Source organism: Plectropomus leopardus, chromosome 18, assembly GCF_008729295.1.
Source record: "Plectropomus leopardus isolate mb chromosome 18, YSFRI_Pleo_2.0, whole genome shotgun sequence".
Taxonomy (NCBI): domain Eukaryota; kingdom Metazoa; phylum Chordata; class Actinopteri; order Perciformes; family Serranidae; genus Plectropomus; species Plectropomus leopardus.
Genome location: NC_056480.1, coordinates 14220283 through 14238459, shown reverse-complemented (window position 1 = coordinate 14238459; position 18177 = coordinate 14220283). Strand labels below are relative to the sequence as shown.

Below are 18177 nucleotides of genomic sequence, written 5' to 3'. Positions count from 1 at the left end.
GGTTATCCTTATTTGGTATGTGTGTGTGTGTGCAAGTGTGTGTGTGTCCTCCTGTGAGGAGCAGCTGGTCTCCTCACTCCTGTGCTGTGGGAATCAGACATTCCTATTGATCTCCGTCTCCCATGGGAGCTGTGTGTGTGTGTATGTGTGAGTGTGCTTGTGTGTATGAGTGTCTGTATGTGTGTGTGCCCACTTGCCCACCTCCCATCCTTTTTAGCTGCTTACTGTAGCAGCACAGGGGCTCAGCACAGTTTAGTTTTGTGTAACAGTGCCACCAACTGGCGACTACATAAACTACAACCAGGTTTACTTCCTTCACAAACTTCCTTTTACTCTGACTCACAGCTTGTTAAGTGAATACTAAATACAGCTGTTGATAATTCTCTCTCTCTCTCTGTCTGTCTGTCTGTCTGTCTGTAGTGTGGTGGTTGTTTACTCCTGAATAGGGAAGAAAATGTAAGGATCACTGATCTTTACTTACACTTCTTTCCATTAGAGCATGTTAAAAGTATTCTAGTGCGGTGTTTAATTATGTGTGTGTGTGTTGCAGGCAGTGAATCTTGGAGGAGTTGCTGGCTTGAAAGGGGAAAAAGGTGACAGGGTAAGTATGAAGACAAAATACACAGACTCACAAATCTGTGTGTGTAGTCAGTCTAATATCAGTGGAATGTGTTATGTCATCACATATGCCCAGACATGCCTTGCGCTGAACACCTATCTTAATACACACTCATACACACAAACACTTTGATTCTGCCGTAGTCTAATATGATGCTGGCTGGGGACCAATCCAGCATCGAGCTGATATGCATTCTTCAGTCGCTCACTGATTCTACTCCTCACCCACAAGCAATCATTCTTCTTTTCTGCCTCTCTCTCTCTCCATCTCAGGGTGATGGCTGTTCTGGCTCCCATTCAGGTCCAGTAAGTAACTTTTCCATTGCGTCTCACTCTCACGCCATGCCCCTAGTTTTTGCAGAAAAGCATTGTCTCGTTATTTGGCATGCAGCACAGTACGAACCTGAAAATTGGCCAAAAAAGTGTTCTGTGATTATACATGCCAACCAAGTATCTCTAACCTCAGTGCACAGAGGGACCCAAGGGCCAGAAGGGAGACAAAGGCGAGCCGGTGAGTGCCAATCTTCTGCTACAGGTTACAGCGCAGCTTCCCACCACCTCCTAACCTCGCCAACCCTTCAGCTATTTAGTTTGATCCTTGTTCAAAAACCTCATTATCATAGCATCCAGTCCTGATAATCATTATGGAGCCAGAATGAGTGTGTATGTGTATTTACCAGTGTGTGTGCATGGACTAATATATGCAGGTGACTGTGTTTACCCACGTGTTTGACTAAGTATGCATTTGATGCATCTGATTTGTGTATGTGCATATGTACTTGCATGCCAGTTTTCTCATATTGCATGTGAATGGAGCATATGGGTCCTGCTGGTTGTCCATACGGATTGCCGACTGGTCACTGTGTTGTTTGCTATGCTCCAGTGGTGTGTGTGTGATCTCTCTTTAGAGCCAGGTCATTGATCTCGGTCTTGTCTCCATTCCTCCTCTCCACAGGCGATTCCTGCCAACTGGGGCGAAGCAGCGGGGTATAAGGTGAAAGGTTTAAGAAACATTCGGCAATGAATAATGAGATCTGACCTTTTAAATGTTCATCTGATTAATTTCTAACCCTTTATTATTTTAAATTGTCCTTTTACCTGTTTCTGTCTTACGTTTCCATATGTTTCTTGCTTTGTTTTCTCTCTGGCCCTGTGTAGGGAGAAAAGGGTCAGAAGGGAGAGATCGGTGCACAGGGTCTCACAGGAACTCCAGGGAAGGATGTAAGTGTTTTGTTTTATGTATGTGTGTTTTATTCTCTTTCAGGTAGGAAAATGCACACTGAATGGGTCATTATTGCAAAACTTAACCCCGATAGGGTGATGCAGGAACCCAGCGGGAAGCGAAAGGGTCTTGAATCACTCTTTACATGGCTATTTTAAATGAACAATGTGACACAAAATATTGTTCTAAAAATAACTTTTCTTGATTTGAAAATTATTTCATTGCTTCCACCAGAGTTTATGATCAGAAAAACTGAAGGAAAAGCCTAAATATTTACTTAGCCCACCCAGATCCTTGTCCATTCTAATGGACATTACTTTTCTGGGATGTCTTGACCTTGATTGATTACTGGGTACTTCTTGATTACTGGGTACGCTCCATTTTAACGCCGACGTATGTGCAGAGTGGGAGGAGTCTGCACACCATTTGATGGGAATTGTAGCTGGCATATCGGCCAGATCCATGGCTAAATTTGAGCGGTGAGGGCTGTGTATACGTCACCACGACCACGTGTCCAACACAAGTCTTGAGGGACTGATAAAACAGGAAACTGCTGAATGTCTGTTAGGCTTAGTTAAAAGCATATTGTGAACATTACTGTCCTTGCAGACATTTTTTTTCAACTTGGAAAGCTACTATGGCTTTTGTCCTGTCGACCGACATTGTTGCTGCCGCTGGCTGGCAGATTTCACTCCCATCAGAACAACTTTCCTGGCCCTTGCTGTTACGTGTGGAACGGTGCACTGGCGCACTGACATGGAGCACACCCGCTGTCATCTGACTCCACCCAAATGTACAAATTAATTTGATGAGATGTCTGTAAAACAGTCAAAGTGTTTGACATTATCTAAAGTGGACTGCTGTAGAGACACACCCCTTTTTTGCCATGCATGTCCGACCTTGAGGAAAGGAGGAAGTGCAAGGCATGTTTTAGTTGGTAAATTTTATTGTTAAAGTAAATAATTTGTGTCTAAACTGTGTTTAAAGTAATAATGAGATGTTATGTTGATTTATAGCTTAATATTAGCTATAAGATTTATAGCTTTTACTCAGGATTTTAACAAAAACATGAGGGTCACCGGAAAATGAATGGGAGAAATACAAATTATATAGGGACATACTGTTCTGATTGGATTATTTCAGCTAATAATGCATCTTATTGATAAGGTTCACAAAACATTCATACCATAAGAATGTTTTCAACATACTGTTCTCTGAGGATACTTCAGAAATTGAGAATATTCGTGAGTCGTGATTACAAATACAGTGCAAAATATCAGAATCAGAATCAGAATCAGAATCACGTTTATTGGCCAAGTTCAACAAATAAGGAACAAGGAATTTTTTCCGGGTTGGCAATGCTCACAGTACAGGGAAGGGAAATAAGTTAGGGATAAGAAAAATAGAAAAAAAGACAGACATAGACATGTAATTATAAATGAAATTTGTTTTTAAGCCTCGCTTACTCATTCACATGAGTTATTTTTACACAGTCAGGCATAGGGGCACATTGTGTCATAATCGGCCTATGGATCAGAACTGTGTCCATAGCAAGAGTTGTTATTCATAGAAGCACTCTGCTATTCAAAAAAACAGACCTTAAATTGCCATAATTGACCAATTAGAATCTAGTTTTGAAGAAAGCCATGTAATCAGTGGTTTGAAGAAAGAATAGGAATCAACAAAAGTGTTTTTCAGGCATGACATTTTTCTTTGTATGTACATTTTCAGTACCACAGATTTTAAAATGAGCATGCGCTCACGAACACACACATCCAATTGCACAGCCACTTTTACTAGGCTAAGAGCGGATATTCAGTAAACTTATACGGTATTACTCTTTAAGCTAAGACTCCCATTGATATGTGCTCTCCCTCTCCTCTCTCCCATGGCGTTAAGTCGGCCTGTTAATGCCTGTTAGATTAGGCTAGAGCAACAAAGCTCGCACAATCAATGCTGCCTCATTGACTGTGCTGTTCGTCTCTCACACAGGCAGGCGCCTATTCAGGAAGACTTAAACCTTTTAATCTTCCCTGTTCAGCGCAATGATCCTGTAGACGCATGAAAAGTTTTGAGGAACAAATTACAACGTGTGTGTGCTCTGAGATATCCCCCCCCCCCGGTTTCCGGCATCAGACGGCACTCACATTTAGCTGTTCACCGGGCTAAGTGCTTGTCGTGGACAGATGGATTTGGTGGAGGATAGATTTTCTTAAGCCTTCCACCCATCTGACATTGTGAATATGAATGTGCTTGTTGATGTGACTTGAATCAGGCAGCTAGAAAATATTGCATATGCATGGCTGAAGATAATACATCTTACAGACTCTGCATTTCTCCCTCTTTCTTTTTCCAATTGTAAAACGTCAAACAAATGACGGGAATCAACAAGTGTTTAACAATTCACAAAGATGTTTTAGAGATGGATTTCTGTGGAGCTTGCTTGATTATAATGGGTTAACGCTGATGATGTCACTGTCTGCACTGCTGCTGTCACTTCACTCTCTGTCTGTCACCGTTTCACAGGGTCGAGCGGGGTCCATCTGCGTAGTTGGCCCCAAGGGACAGAAGGTCTGTCTGCATTAAGTCTGGTAGTTTCTAACATCAACCTATCTGTCGCATACATTCAGTTCAGTTTGGATTTAATAGGGCTGTGTTGAACTTGTTTTCCCAGGGTACCCCAGGTTTGGTGGGTCCTGAGGGGTTAGCAGGGGAGCCAGGGAAGCCTGGACTTCCAGGACCTGCAGGAATTGGAAAGCCAGGTCAACCAGTAAGTGTGTTTTTTTTAATCAAATTTTTTAGAGGAGACAGGAGATCTTTATGATGAGTTTGCAGCTCAGCAGTATATGCCACATGGAAGTGAACATCTTCTGAAAGCTGGGAACCTTAAGATTAATTGAAATGCATACTGTGTGTCAAATGTTTCTAGTCATAAATAAACATTGTTTTGATTAAACGCCTATTCGAACTTTTAAAGGTTATAGTGTTCAGGGGCTTAAAACATTATGATGGAAGTACATGATGGCTATTTGCATGCTCAAGTATGCCACATAAGTGTTCATGGTAATTTTTGCCTTGAGACCATTTGTTACAAAGATTTGGTGTAAAAGTTAAGCACTTTTTGCCACTTGAGAATTGATAAAAATGGTAGAAAAAATCCCACTAAAACACCACATTAAGGCACCTAGATAGAAAAATCTGTGCTGTGATTTCGCATAAAAAACTTTTGACATTTGGAGATTTCTGTAAGAATTGCATCTTAGTAATTTGATGTTGTGCACTCAGAGGTCACCTTATGGTCAGTATATCTTTGAAAGCCATACATCTTCCAAATACCTGAGGTCTCTGGTTTATAAATGTAAAGTCTTATGAGGCTGTGAAACTCCTAGAGATCACAGTCAGCTATTTTGTACTGTAGTGTATGTTAAAAATGTTAGCACTACAATGAAAGGACTGCTATGGAGATAATAACATCATAATGGCTCATTAAATCCTCATTAAAGACACTCACCATTCTAGTCATACCAATATCAATATCAAGACTGCTGAGGGACCCCAGTATGCAGAAATATTCAAATAGAAATGGGCCAAAATTACTTAGTTGGACTGTATAAGACAAAAACTGCATGGCTTTTACCCAGACTGCATGGAAATAGCATAGAGTAGGCATGTGTGTAAAGAGGAGACTTGTAGGTACCCACAGAACCCATTTTCATTCAGATATCATGAGGTCAGAGGTCAAAGGACCTCTGGGAAAATGGGCTTGCCAGTTTTTCTCTCAACAAAATTTAGCCTCACTCTGGAGCATTATTTAGCTCTTTCCCGTTAAGCTAGACATTGCTGATACCAATGCATTTTTTCAGTCTTGTATTTTCTTATGATACAAGTGTTAAACTCTATCTTTAACTCAGCCCACTACAACCTCTGAATGACATTAATATCAGCCAAGTCACCCATGGGTCTCTTAGGGTTAAAAACCCTTAAGAAATAAAGAAGTGTACACTTATTTGGTGGTGTAACTTATTATCTTAGTGTCCTGACACTCGTCTTAAAAATGGTCTCAAAGTACTTTTATGAAATGCTCTTCTCGGAAATGCAATGCAGGGCTTGGCAGAATTCCTTCTTTTGGTGCAACAGTCGTTGCCCTTGACAGAAATCTAAAAACATCTTAGGAAAGACATTTGAAAAGATTTATGTGCTTACTTTTCCTCTGTTAGGGCCCTCCTGGTGAACCGGGTGGTGCGAAGGGAGCCACGGTAGGTCCACCATTTGGCATGTTGCATATCAGTTTGTAAGATAGATGAATATATTTAAAACATGACAGGTCTGATAGGAATGTTGGTTAATCACTAATCTGGGCAAGCATATTAACATAATAACTTTATGTTTTCACGGTGAAAGATTGCATGGTTGTTCTGTGGGTTCAGAAATTCCTACCATCCTTTGGCCTGCAAAACCCAAAATGACCACTGGACAAGTTAAAAACAAAGATGGTTTTGGGGGTAACAATATTCTCAAGACAAATGCAGTGATTTGTGTTAACAGGGAGATGCAGGACCTCCAGGAAAAGATGGATCGCCAGGAGATCCAGTAAGACACTTTTTGCAACACTGATTGATATTCAGCAATGTGTATGCATCAGCTTACAATATACAGTTTTCAAACTGAACTGATACATCAGTGTTTGACTGGATTTCTGCTGTTTTCACAGGGACCAAGAGGACCAGCGGGACCTAAAGGAGAGAAGGTACACATCAACATTGTATCTGAACGCCTGTGGACTCTCTCATCCGGGTATCATGTGTTTGACTCATGTTTAATCTTCAGGGTGACCCATGCGAAGTCTGCCCCGTGCTGCCTTCGGATTTGGGCAACACAGTTGCTCTGCAGGGGAAGCCCGGCCCTAAAGGAGAGCCTGGATTACCAGGGATAGGAGAGAGAGGACCTCCTGTAAGTACAACAGTTTAAATGTAATGTCAGACCGTAATGTATTCTGATCCTGCCCCGAGTGTTCAGTTTAACATTTTTACAATCCTGCTACATGTTTTATTAGGAAGTCGTAGACACAGTCTGGAGCTGTAGCTGACGATTGAACCTTGAGCACTTGTTTGATAGTGTATATATTTTATTTTTCTTATCATTCTGAGGGAAGGTATGGCGTATATTTATACCTCAGGGTTGTATTTGCCCTTGTAATTCTCACAGCAGCTCAAGGAGAGCAGTCATGATATGCCATCAAAAGTTTATTTTCCAAGGCAAAGGTCATTTCGTTAATACCTAGCGCACCTTTTTCCTCTGTGGACGCAGCATATTATGCATTGTGTTTCTCTTTCTGTTCTTTCTACATCTTCCTACTTACCCCAGCAGGTGAAACAGGGAATGATTTGTGGGGGTAAAAAAAATATATAAATCTAAAGCCTTATGAGATTCTCTGTGCAACGATTTCCAATAATGCCAGCATCCATCTGTCATACCTGGTTAGGGCAGAGGGAGAAGGAGTTGAGCACCAGTGAGAGAGAGTAAGATATGACCTTACTCTATCAAAGTTGAACTAACAAACACTTCTGACTCATCGCTGCTCCTCTCTTCTCTTTTCTTTTCCTAAATGTACCAGGGGCTTCTGGGTGCAGATGGGAAGGCAGGACAGAAGGTACGGTATAGAGTTGTTCGTTTACAGCTTATGGTTCATTCATATTCTGTGGGAGCGTGACCTACACACACTCATCTGCAGTCCTTCACATTCATATATGCTAACATCAGCAGTGCAGAGGGCTTTTTCCTAAAGCAGATGCGAGCAAACTAGCTGAACTCCATGGAAGAGACCATAGTGCTAACACACACACACACACACACACGCGCCCTACAAATGGCCACCTTATTATGTCTATATGGATGTATAAAGAGTTTTGGATACAGTGTAAAAGGCGGGGCCCCGTTGACTCCAATGAAATGTGCTCAATAGCGCATGAAGCTAGTCCCCAGGGAAAGCTGGTGGCAGCTTGCAGCCAAAAAAATCCCCTCCTGCCCAAAAATAATTTTCCTCACAGACCACCATTATAAAAGAGAATTCTGTAAAACTGTTTACAGGACACCTTGACCTGCAAACAAGATCAATTATGACTCTTTCTGTTATGAATTTTGATTCATGGAGGTTTAGGCTATTTATAAAACTTTACTCAAGCAAAAAAAAAAAACAAAACAAAATAGCAAAAGCAAATGTAAAGTCTATGTTATGGCCTGAGCAGGACCTTGTGGGCGTGGCCAGCGAGAGAAATACTGCTGTGCATATTTAGTGGGTTGTATACTCTGGAAGTAAAGATGAAAGCTAGGCACTTTGTGCGCGTAAGTCCTGGGTGAGCAATTGTTATTGGACTAAATAAGCACAGTCTTAGGGGCCGGTATCTAGTTCTAATATAACCTCCATGGTATGAAGTATTATTATTGTCCACAAATGTGGATTTTAAGAGTAAAATCACAATACATACAATAAATAACACAACGTACAAAGCACAGACAACAATAACGGACATGGTTCCGGTGCAAATGATGGTAAGGAATTTAACAAATTATATATACATATGTGCATTAATACCAACCTACTCCATACTCACAAATCTGCCCTATTGTATCACTGTATGCTTCAGGTGCCATGTCAAGACACGAAACAGACACATTCAACAGAGCGAGTTGAGACTTATTTGCCTTCTTGGATGTCTGTGTTTTTGTGTGTTTTGGCAGGGGGAACAAGGAACAGGTGGTGTCAAAGGAGAAAAGGTCAGTTTTTATGAGGCTTGAGGTCAAACGATTTCTTGTTTAGACTACTTTGTTCAGCTGTAAGCTAGATAGAGTTCTCTAGTTAGTGAACTTCACATTGTATGGCTCGTGTGACATTTTTTTTTGTGGCGGATTAGTTGCACCTGTTTTGGAGCACCAGAAAGTTTCAAATGCCTTTAATTTGGTGTTATTTAATAGAATCCTTACATGGATAATTATTTGGAGATGATCTCTGACCCAGCTCTGATCTGTCAATGTGCTTTAGGGTGAGCCGTGCTCTGTGTGCCCCACTCTTGGAGATTTGACCCCTAACCTCGTCCCAGGTGGCCAGCCCCAAATCCTGCAACAGAAGGGCAAGAAGGGGGATCCCGGAATTGGACAGAAAGGAGAGCAAGTAAGTCTGTTCAAGTAGGGATGATTGTGAATCTAGTGCTAAATGAAAAGCAGGACTCATTAAACACAATCAAGGTGAAAACCATAACAAAAAGTTTTATGTTATTATTGTTGGAGGACTTTGGTATATCTGAAAAGAAACAATGATATATAGTGTAACACCCATGTTAGAAGTAAACTGATTGGGTAGTTATTTTTATGATTTTGCTCACGTCAGTGTGTTTGCTCGCATGTGTGAACAGTGATAAGCACCTTCATTAAAATGATGTATTGTTCACTTTTTCCTGCTCCACAGGGGGAGCCAGGAAATGCGGGATCACCTGGTCTTAGAGGAGAGAAGGTAAGTAACATAAAAAGAAACAGCGCTGAGAGTCGGTGACCTCGACAGCACACTAGGCTTACATAAGATGAACTCACTCAGTAGATTGCAGAATGGGGCTCCTAATAGACTTTACGAGGAAGATCATCACAGCAGTGTGCTAATTTTAGGGCCCAAAACTGTTCGCCATAGGGTTTTTACTCAGCAGGGAACCTATTAGTGGAAAGCTCAGGTAGTGAAAAACCAAAATCATTTGACATGGCTGCCTGTAGGGTGCACCTTACTATAAAATGTGAATTACCAATTTAAAAGACCCATCCATTTTTATCAATTTGTGAAATTCAGATGCTGCAGTGATTTTCTTTTTAAACCTGTCTGCAGGGTAGCGCAGGCAGCAAAGGAGCTGATGGTAAGCCGGTAAGTTCAGATTCAGTTATTTGAAACAGAACGCCTCACTTCACATCCTGAGTCAGTGATGGTGTTAAATGAAATGTGTCCGTGTGACAGGGAAAGCCAGGACCAAGGGGACCCGGTGGCAAGGATGGACAGAGAGGCTTAAAGGTAAGAGAACTCAAAAAAGCTTTCATTTTAGCTTCATTGTTTCCAGACTAAGAAAGTTCTGGTGTTATTGTTTGCAGTGATGTTATTTCTGTTTTCACAATAAAGCCATGCAACTTTAATATTCTTTTTTATCTTTTGACAGGGAGAACAAGGCCTGCCTGGTCTTGGTCTTCCTGGCCTTAAAGGAGAGAGGGTAAGTATTAACATATGTATTGCTTTTACATCCTTTATCTTGATTTTCAAACAAACTAACCCTCCTGACTCTCTGCCTTTCCTCAGGGCGAGTGCGGACTGTGCCAGCCAGCTGAGGTTGGTAGTGGACCTGCCAGCATTAAAATGCCTGAAGGATCAAAAGGCGAGCGAGGCGAGCAAGGTGAACCAGGCCTTCCAGGACCACCAGGACCTCCTGGTCTCGGAGCTGAAGGGAAACAGGTACAATTGCTCTGTAAAAAAAAAAAGATGGCCAGCAGCAACAAGAAAATCTTGAAATTAAATCAAATTTAAATTAAATCTATACTACACAGGCAGCTTTTTGGAATTAGGACTTAGTTTATCTTATACACCTTTCCACCAAAATTAGCATGCATATGCAGGATTTTTTAAAAAGGGGTGAACCCGCATAATATGTCTTCTGGGTCCTTCCCCATTGCCAGTAGTCCAGAGCTGAGTACACAGGGCTGCAGCAGATGAGTATGCCTTCCTGTGTGTGTGTGTGTGTGTCTGTGTGTGTGTGTCACATTCCATGTCACAGACAGGCCAAAAAACATGTTTGTAAATAGTAGAAAGCAACATGGAGTCCTGTGAAAATGACTACTGCAGAGACATTTGACCTGGGTGTAAATGCTGATTATAACCTTTCCCATTAGGATGTAAGCGGGTGTTAGCGGGTTTTTTGTGTAGTTGGAAAGGGGCTTTAAGTTCTTTAAATCTGCTGTAAAGATCCAGTGTGTAGGATTTAGGGACATCTAGGGTCACTGTCAGAGATGTTTTTATATTCATAACTATGTTTTCACTAGTGTATAATCACTTGAAACTAAGAATTGCTGTTTTCATTACCTTGCAATGAAACGTTTGTATCTACAGTACATCTGAAGTGAGTCCTCTTCTGTGGAATCTGCCATGTTTCTATAGTAGCCCAGAGTAGACAAATCAAACACTGGCTCCAGACAGGACCATTCCCGTGTTTGTGTCGGCCAGTGTAGTTCTCTTACACGCTTGGCACATTAGTGAAGTTTCAGTTCTGAAACCTCACCGCTAAATGCCGCTAAATCCCACACACCAGACCTTTAAGTGTTGCCACGCTGCCTTGCCCATAATGAAAGCAAACCAATGAGGCTGATCAAATGGGCTAGAAAAGTCACAGATGCTATACTTGGGCACACAACACTGCATACTACAAACACAAAGGGATACAGTTGTTAGATGAGGAAAGGTCAAGGCATCTTAATACTTTCTTGGTCCCTCCTCTAGAGGGCAGTATGATGCTCTCTGAGCACCGACAGCCCAGAGTAAAAGAGCCAAGGACTCTTTAATCCCTGCTTCTTAAAAATGACAAGAAATTGTTTTGGTATATTACCACCACTTTTTTTATTGTCCTTTGTGTTATTACATACTATGCCACTGTGCCTTTATTGCATTTTATTGTTTATTGTACTCATGACTGTGCCTTATCTCTTTTAAACCCGAAGGAAAGTGAACATAGAACAGTACTGTTGATTAAAACCAAGCTCCTGTAGAAGTAGAAGCATTTTTTGATAATCCTTTGACAGTTTAATTAGAGATAGAGTTGGTAACTTTTATTAAAAAAACCCCAAACTTGTCATATTTGACAGAACTGTCACAGTATTCACACAGCACTAAATGAGACAGATAATCTGTGATAAAAATCATATTCCTCTGCCTACTCTTTTGCATTGTAGCGCTTCTAACGGCATCACTGCACGTGTATGAAAGCAACCAACCAGAGCCGAGGAGTCTTTAACACAACTGTCAATCATGTCGAACGCTGCCTGTGAACTGCAGTCAAACTGTAAACAGCGCTTATCAAAAGTGAATCAAGATTGCTGCTGCAGAAAATATTTTGCCTGAAATGTTTTCATAAACCTTTTGGTGTTCTGTTTTGCTATAAGATAAGAAAGTTTGCTCAGGCTTTTGTCTGCTGTCTCCAAGATGGCTCCTGTGTTAGAGACTTTCTCATTGTACAGCTAAACAGTACACTAAAATATGTTTCTGAAAACATTTGAGGTGAGAAATAGGCAATACAATTACAGAATCTTGAATCATATTTAATCAAACTGCCTAGTTTTACAGTTTGGCTGCACACAAGAAGTGACTGATATGACTGACAGCTGTGTTAGAGACTCCTTGGCTCTGATCAGTTGTTTTTGGTGAGCCATGATGGATTCTAGAGAATGCCATTATAAGCAGTTTGAAGAGAAGGGACATTACTTTTTTTTTCACAGACAATCTGTCTCATGTACTTCTCTTAGAGTATAGTGAAAGTTTCAGTAAATATGTTGCAAAGTTGTTTTCATTAAAGTTACCAACTGTAGCTTTAAATTGAACCCTGCAAGCACCACCACTGTCTTTATCGGAATTAATGATAGACATTAAATCATACAAATTCCATAAAACCAAAGCAGCTTTTTGCTATCCTATTTTATTACCACGGTAAAAGAGATTAAGCAGCACCTGGTTGAGCAAAAAAGAAAAAAAAGTGAGATGCTGAAAGATTTCAGCCCAAGGGGGAATCAGCCATGATGCTTATTGTACAAATAGGATATGCAGGGATTCTCCTCTTACCGCGGAATTGTTACTAAGTGTAATAAATCTCTGTTGGCTTCTGTCACCCCTCCCAATTACATGCCGTGTGACTCTGCAGTTAGCTTTATGTCAACAGTTTTTTTTTTACCTGAATGGATAGAGGCTTGCACTATACTTGCAGATGACTACACATGTTTGAGATTGTGAATGTGTGTGCATGCTCTGCGTAACATGTATCTGTGTGCATCTGCATATTACTTTCTATTTGCTTATACAGGGCCCACCAGGATTTACTGGTGCAAAAGGAGAAAAGGTAAGTTTCCTGCTAAAATTTCTAATAGATTTAGCATATAAAAAGCTGCTGAAATATGTATTACCACACACTCTATCGCATCAATGACCCACATACAAGAGCCTTGATGTCAGCTGAGACATAAAAACTAATCAGTGTCTCTTGGGCATTCTGCATGGTTTTTAAATAACTTGTACCCACAATACACATAACAGACCACCTTAAATAACCTACTGGATAACCTGGAGATATTAGACTATTTGGAGTCACTGGTTCCCCTTAGAGACGGTGTCAGACTTTCTTTGCTAATTTGACATCTACTGGGACCAAGGATGTCTCCAGGAAAATCACCCCACACAGTATAGTATAATATTTCAAGGGAGCACAGGCACTCTGTTTTATTTCAGGTCACCAAATCTGTCTTTTGGAACATTCACAGCACTTTACTCAGTAAAAAACTAGGAAATAAATCTGCCATCAACCGAGACAGGCTGCTTTAAATTACCTTGAAGCACTCCCACAATCACTTTGCTTGGACTTCAAAGCAGAGCCAGACGGACAGAAGATTCTCAAGGCTAATACCATTATCAGTGTTTGACAGTTAAATAAATCTCATAATAAAACACAGGAACTCAAATCATCCAATTAGAATAAAAAATAATGCTTTAACTCTGTAACAGAACAGATTGCAGAGGGAAATTGATGGTACCCTGTGGAGTTTTCTTATGAACAAAGAAAAGTCATGTTTACATTCAGTGTTTCTCACAAACTATTCTTTTCTCATAAAACATTTGCAAAGCTAATATTTTGAATATTTTAAAGAATTCTGCATAACTTACATCCTTGCTTACGTGCTTACGGGCTTCTCATCAACTGACTTTTAGGTACATTGCTCTGTTTTCTGGCACATCACCAATTGATGACCAGTAGACTATTGTGCAACAAATACTGTAGCATCCTTTTGCATGCACAAAAAAAAACACACACACAAAAAAAATGGGGAACCACTGGTAAAAACATTTCCCCTTCAGACTACTAGTGGTGAAAACCTCTACATGCTACTTTAATGTAAGCACCATAAAAGCCACAGTGCATGGAGTTGACTGTAAGGGCCTCTTATCATGTTTCAATGTTACTAGGGTGATGAAGGAGCTCAAGGAGAAAAGGGACTGGATGGAGAACCTGGAGCCCCAGGACTACCAGGAGAGCCTGGTCGGGATGGACTAATGGGCTTTAAGGGAGAGAAGGTACAGAGTTCCCAAACTGTTGAGTCAGATCAACTTTGCGGCACCTTTTTTAGCATCTGCTGTTGATTTGATACTAATATTTATTGGATTGATTGTAAGGGGGTCAAAGTATAAAGTAGCTGCTATGTTTTCTGCACATGATATATGACAGAGATCTACTTAATCTTTTTGAGTTTGTATGGATCTGGCTTTGGTCTTTCTGTCCATGGAGACATCAAATTTCAAATGAGATGTTCTTGTTACTCATGTGGACAAATGATAGTTGCTGGTGGTTGAAATGGACACTGATTGTCTACATGGGGGAACTATCTCGCTGTATTTTCAAGCTCATGTTTGATTGTTCTAAAAGGCAATCGTGATTGGACTTTGTTGTGTTTTCCCAGGGTGATGCTTGTAGCAGCTGTCCTTCCATTAGCACTGCAGTGGGTGATGGTATAGCTGTGCCGGGCCCCAAAGGAGAGAGAGGAGACACTGGTCCTGCAGGGGAAGGGAAGCCTGGCAGAAATGTGAGGGAATTATGTTTTATTTTTATAATATGTATTATATACATATTATTATGTATGTATTTATACATACATAATTAGTACTTCTGGCTCTTTAAACTGGAAAAATTGCTGATAATCATAGTGCATGTTTTCTCTTTAGGGAAAACCAGGATTACCCGGTGTGCAGGGGCCTGCAGGTCCCAAAGGAAAGAAGGTGTGAATATCCATTTTGTATTAACATGTTTATAAACACATGCAAAGGATTAACAGATTCTAATCCATGTTGTTTTGTGGCCCCTGTAGGGAGAAGCTGGAGATGCAGGAATTGGCCTTCCAGGACCACAAGTAAGACTAATGTGTCCACATCTGGTGTTTTATTTGGACAGCTGATGCACTTTTGTCATACATCACATCACACAGCTTCTAGGTTGATGTAGTCCTGCTGTTATCTCAGTAATGAACACCATATCCCTCCATGATATCAGCATTTTTTTCTGCCTCTTAGATCTTACAGTAAATTTATTATCACATCTAAAAATAATCCTGGGCCATTCTCTTTCAAATCCCTTGCTTCACTGCTTTGTTGACATAGGGAAGCCGGTCCTTCGCTACTGCTCCACTGGGAAACATCTCTTGCCCAAATCATCACTATGTGTTTCCATCCTACCTAATGCTGTTTTAAATGATGACCTGCAGCCTTTGCACAACGAGTTTCTCTTCTGGAAAGAGGTTTTTTTTAGTCCCAAAGTATAAAACAAAGCACTATAAAAACAGGTTTGTTCCAGTTGCCATCACAGCGGTGAACAAGCTGTTGGAAAATTACACAAAATTTCACATTGCACAAGACCTTTTTAGAGCCTGTATTTATGATTTATTTATTCATAGTTTTTATATTGTTTTTATTTTAGGGTTTGGTTTTACAGTTTAGTGTTTTTATTGGTATTTTTTACATATTTAACATTTTGATTAGCGGTGGGGCACTTACATCGTTTTATCTTTTATCTTCTTGTCATTTTTATCCTGTATGTTGTCTGTGGTGTCTGTAACTGTGTTAATGGACGCCTTGCACTTCATACTGCAAACCAAATCTACCTACAGGTACAAGTAAAGTAACCTGAGCCTGACTTTTTCTTATGTCTTTTTTATTTATGTCATAGGGTGAAGAGGGGCCAAGAGGGCTCCCTGGACTTGTAGTAAGTTTTTCTCATGTCCCTAATGTCCTACTTTCTTACACTACGTTTTCATATTCTGGCCTAATCTGTGTGTTTTGTACAGGGACCACCTGGAGCCAGAGGAGAGGCAGGCCCTCTTGGCCCTGCAGGGGAAAAAGTGAGAAACCTTGTTAATGTTGTAATATGCAATCAAATGCACCTAATTTTGTTTTAAACAGTAAAACCACACGACTCACACTGTTTTTGTTCATAGGGCTCCAGAGGAGAAATTGGGCCTCCAGGACCCCAGGGACCTGAGGGCATTGGAGTAGCAGGGCCCCCAGTAGGACATAAATGCATCTTTTTGCATGTGCATATAGGCATGTCATGTAATGTCATGTTTTTACTGTTTCTTATTTGCTTTGCTCACACACAGGGTAGAGATGCAGTCCCCGGGCAAAAAGGAGAGCGAGGAGCTGATGGCAGACCTGTGAGCTGTCTTGTTACTTTATTGTCTAAAGTGTTTCATATTGCATGTTTTTTGTGCATTTGCATCAATAAATGGAGGAGATGTTAAAGAAATTTAAGTAGATAACTTGAGTTGTTGCATCAGTGTTAGCGTCTGTTCAGAGTTTTAATTTTCTTTGAGCTTCTTTGGGAATTGTCCTTGATTTAGGCATCATTTGTAACCAAGGATGTCTGCCTCGATCCATAACAGAGGCAATGTCTGCTCCCATCTCATCCTCTGTCCCCTGATCTACACTCAGCTCACTGCCCTGCGAGCTTTCTTCTGGAACAACAAAGCAAGAGTAACTAAGTGTTTGTGTGTGTGTGTGTGTGTGTGTGCGTGCTGTCTCCTTCTTTTGCAGGGACTTGATGGAGCTAAGGGGGACAAGGTAAGTCTACCGTTTTGTTTGGATGAAGGGATCTAGAGGGGTTTGAATATAAGGGGGTGGAACAGATGGTAATCGCAAGAGATGGTTCAACACCCCCCTCCCCTCATCTCACACACACACACACACACATATACATGCACTAAGACACACATGCACACACCTGCCTCGGGCCACAGATAGAGTAGCAGCGGAGGTGATGAGTGTACTGTTGCTGGCAGACAAGAGGAGTTTCAGGGCCGTAAGAGAGAAAGTGTGTGAGACTATTAATTACGGCATTCATCAGAGCCACCAGTCCAGACTGTCACTGAGAGGGTGGAAGAGATGAAGAAGCGGTGGAGGCAGTGCTTAAGGGTCGGGAGGGGTATGAGATGTGGGACAGGAGCCCACAGTTAAAGAGGAAAAAGCCGAGAAAGTAAATGTGTGAATAAAGGTAAGATTTTGCAGAGGATTCAGCATCTTTATTCAATGTATTCATACAGAGTCTGACACTATCCTGGAGAGCTCATATAGAGTTTAAGAACCTGACTTAGATGTTACAGTAAAGCAGAAATGGCAGGCTTGTAATTGGAGATACCATATAAGCCCCTTGTATTAAAGATATAAGGTGATTTGCAACTTACGTTGCATCATAGCACAATATATTCATTGCATTTTTGCACTTCATTAAGGTTTTAATTCATGTAATGCAGTGCTTTTAAGTTCACAAAGTGCTCTAAAAATGTTCATAGCATTTCACCCCCTGCAGTTTTGAATGTCTTTGTGATGCATAAAATTTCAGGGTTTAGCAAAACTGCACAGAAGAGGTCCTAAAAGCTCAAAGACTTCTGATTTTCTTACAGCAAGAACAAGAGTTTTAATGTTGAATGAGGAGGCGAGTTTTGCAGCCTGTGCTTAAAATTTTGCAAAGAGTTTCACTTCAGCCTTTTTTATGGGTCTTTTTTTGATGTATATTTCAGGGAGAGTGCAACTGCCTAAACCCAGTCCACACGGGCATAGGCGGACCTGTGAGTATACTCTTGCAAACACACACATACACACTGAAATAAATATGTAGATGTACGATTAATTTAATCTAGAGAATCGTTGCCACACAACAGGAGTCTGAATACACATTGATTTTTTTTTAATTTAAATCTCAGGGGGTTTATTATGACTCCACAGGGGGCATGTTGAGAAAAATGTGCGTTCCTGCTCAGTTATTTCCCCTCTGCATCTCCCTTTGATGTGACATTTGTTGTATTATTCTTAACTTGACAATGTGTACTTTCTGTATGTTTTGCAAACACCAGCGCTACTCTGACTCTTGACTACTTTTGCCTTCCAGGGAGCTCCAGGAACTGCAATAAACATGTGGCAGCCCGGGCCTCAGGTCTGTCAGCCAGCAGTCCTAAATCATAACTTAAGCTATGTTTGCAAGATTTGTTTCTGTCGTTTGTTGTCAGTATTTTTTCGATTA

General features: G+C 40.8%; 1 protein-coding gene across 5 annotated transcripts in view; it reads left to right on the top strand.

Moving 5' to 3' along the window:
* Positions 1-18177, top strand: part of col16a1 (collagen, type XVI, alpha 1) — an 84362-nt gene that overhangs the window by 44509 nt on the left and 21676 nt on the right. For 4 of the 5 annotated variants that reach the window (XM_042506500.1, XM_042506501.1, XM_042506504.1 and 1 more), the window contains 32 exons: positions 421-456; positions 551-601; positions 892-924; positions 1085-1129; positions 1574-1612; positions 1777-1839; positions 4367-4411; positions 4515-4610; positions 6058-6096; positions 6386-6430; positions 6552-6587; positions 6668-6790; positions 7455-7490; positions 8579-8614; positions 8880-9008; positions 9303-9347; positions 9708-9743; positions 9834-9887; positions 10030-10080; positions 10167-10319; positions 12928-12963; positions 14082-14189; positions 14573-14695; positions 14835-14888; positions 14978-15019; positions 15832-15867; positions 15950-16003; positions 16100-16168; positions 16262-16315; positions 16695-16721; positions 17678-17725; positions 18046-18090. In XM_042506500.1, the coding sequence (XP_042362434.1) occupies positions 421-456; positions 551-601; positions 892-924; positions 1085-1129; positions 1574-1612; positions 1777-1839; positions 4367-4411; positions 4515-4610; positions 6058-6096; positions 6386-6430; positions 6552-6587; positions 6668-6790; positions 7455-7490; positions 8579-8614; positions 8880-9008; positions 9303-9347; positions 9708-9743; positions 9834-9887; positions 10030-10080; positions 10167-10319; positions 12928-12963; positions 14082-14189; positions 14573-14695; positions 14835-14888; positions 14978-15019; positions 15832-15867; positions 15950-16003; positions 16100-16168; positions 16262-16315; positions 16695-16721; positions 17678-17725; positions 18046-18090 (1887 nt within the window). The remainder of the gene's footprint in view (positions 1-420; positions 457-550; positions 602-891; positions 925-1084; positions 1130-1573; positions 1613-1776; positions 1840-4366; positions 4412-4514; positions 4611-6057; positions 6097-6385; positions 6431-6551; positions 6588-6667; positions 6791-7454; positions 7491-8578; positions 8615-8879; positions 9009-9302; positions 9348-9707; positions 9744-9833; positions 9888-10029; positions 10081-10166; positions 10320-12927; positions 12964-14081; positions 14190-14572; positions 14696-14834; positions 14889-14977; positions 15020-15831; positions 15868-15949; positions 16004-16099; positions 16169-16261; positions 16316-16694; positions 16722-17677; positions 17726-18045; positions 18091-18177) is intronic. The other variant, XM_042506502.1, reaches the window with a different exon arrangement.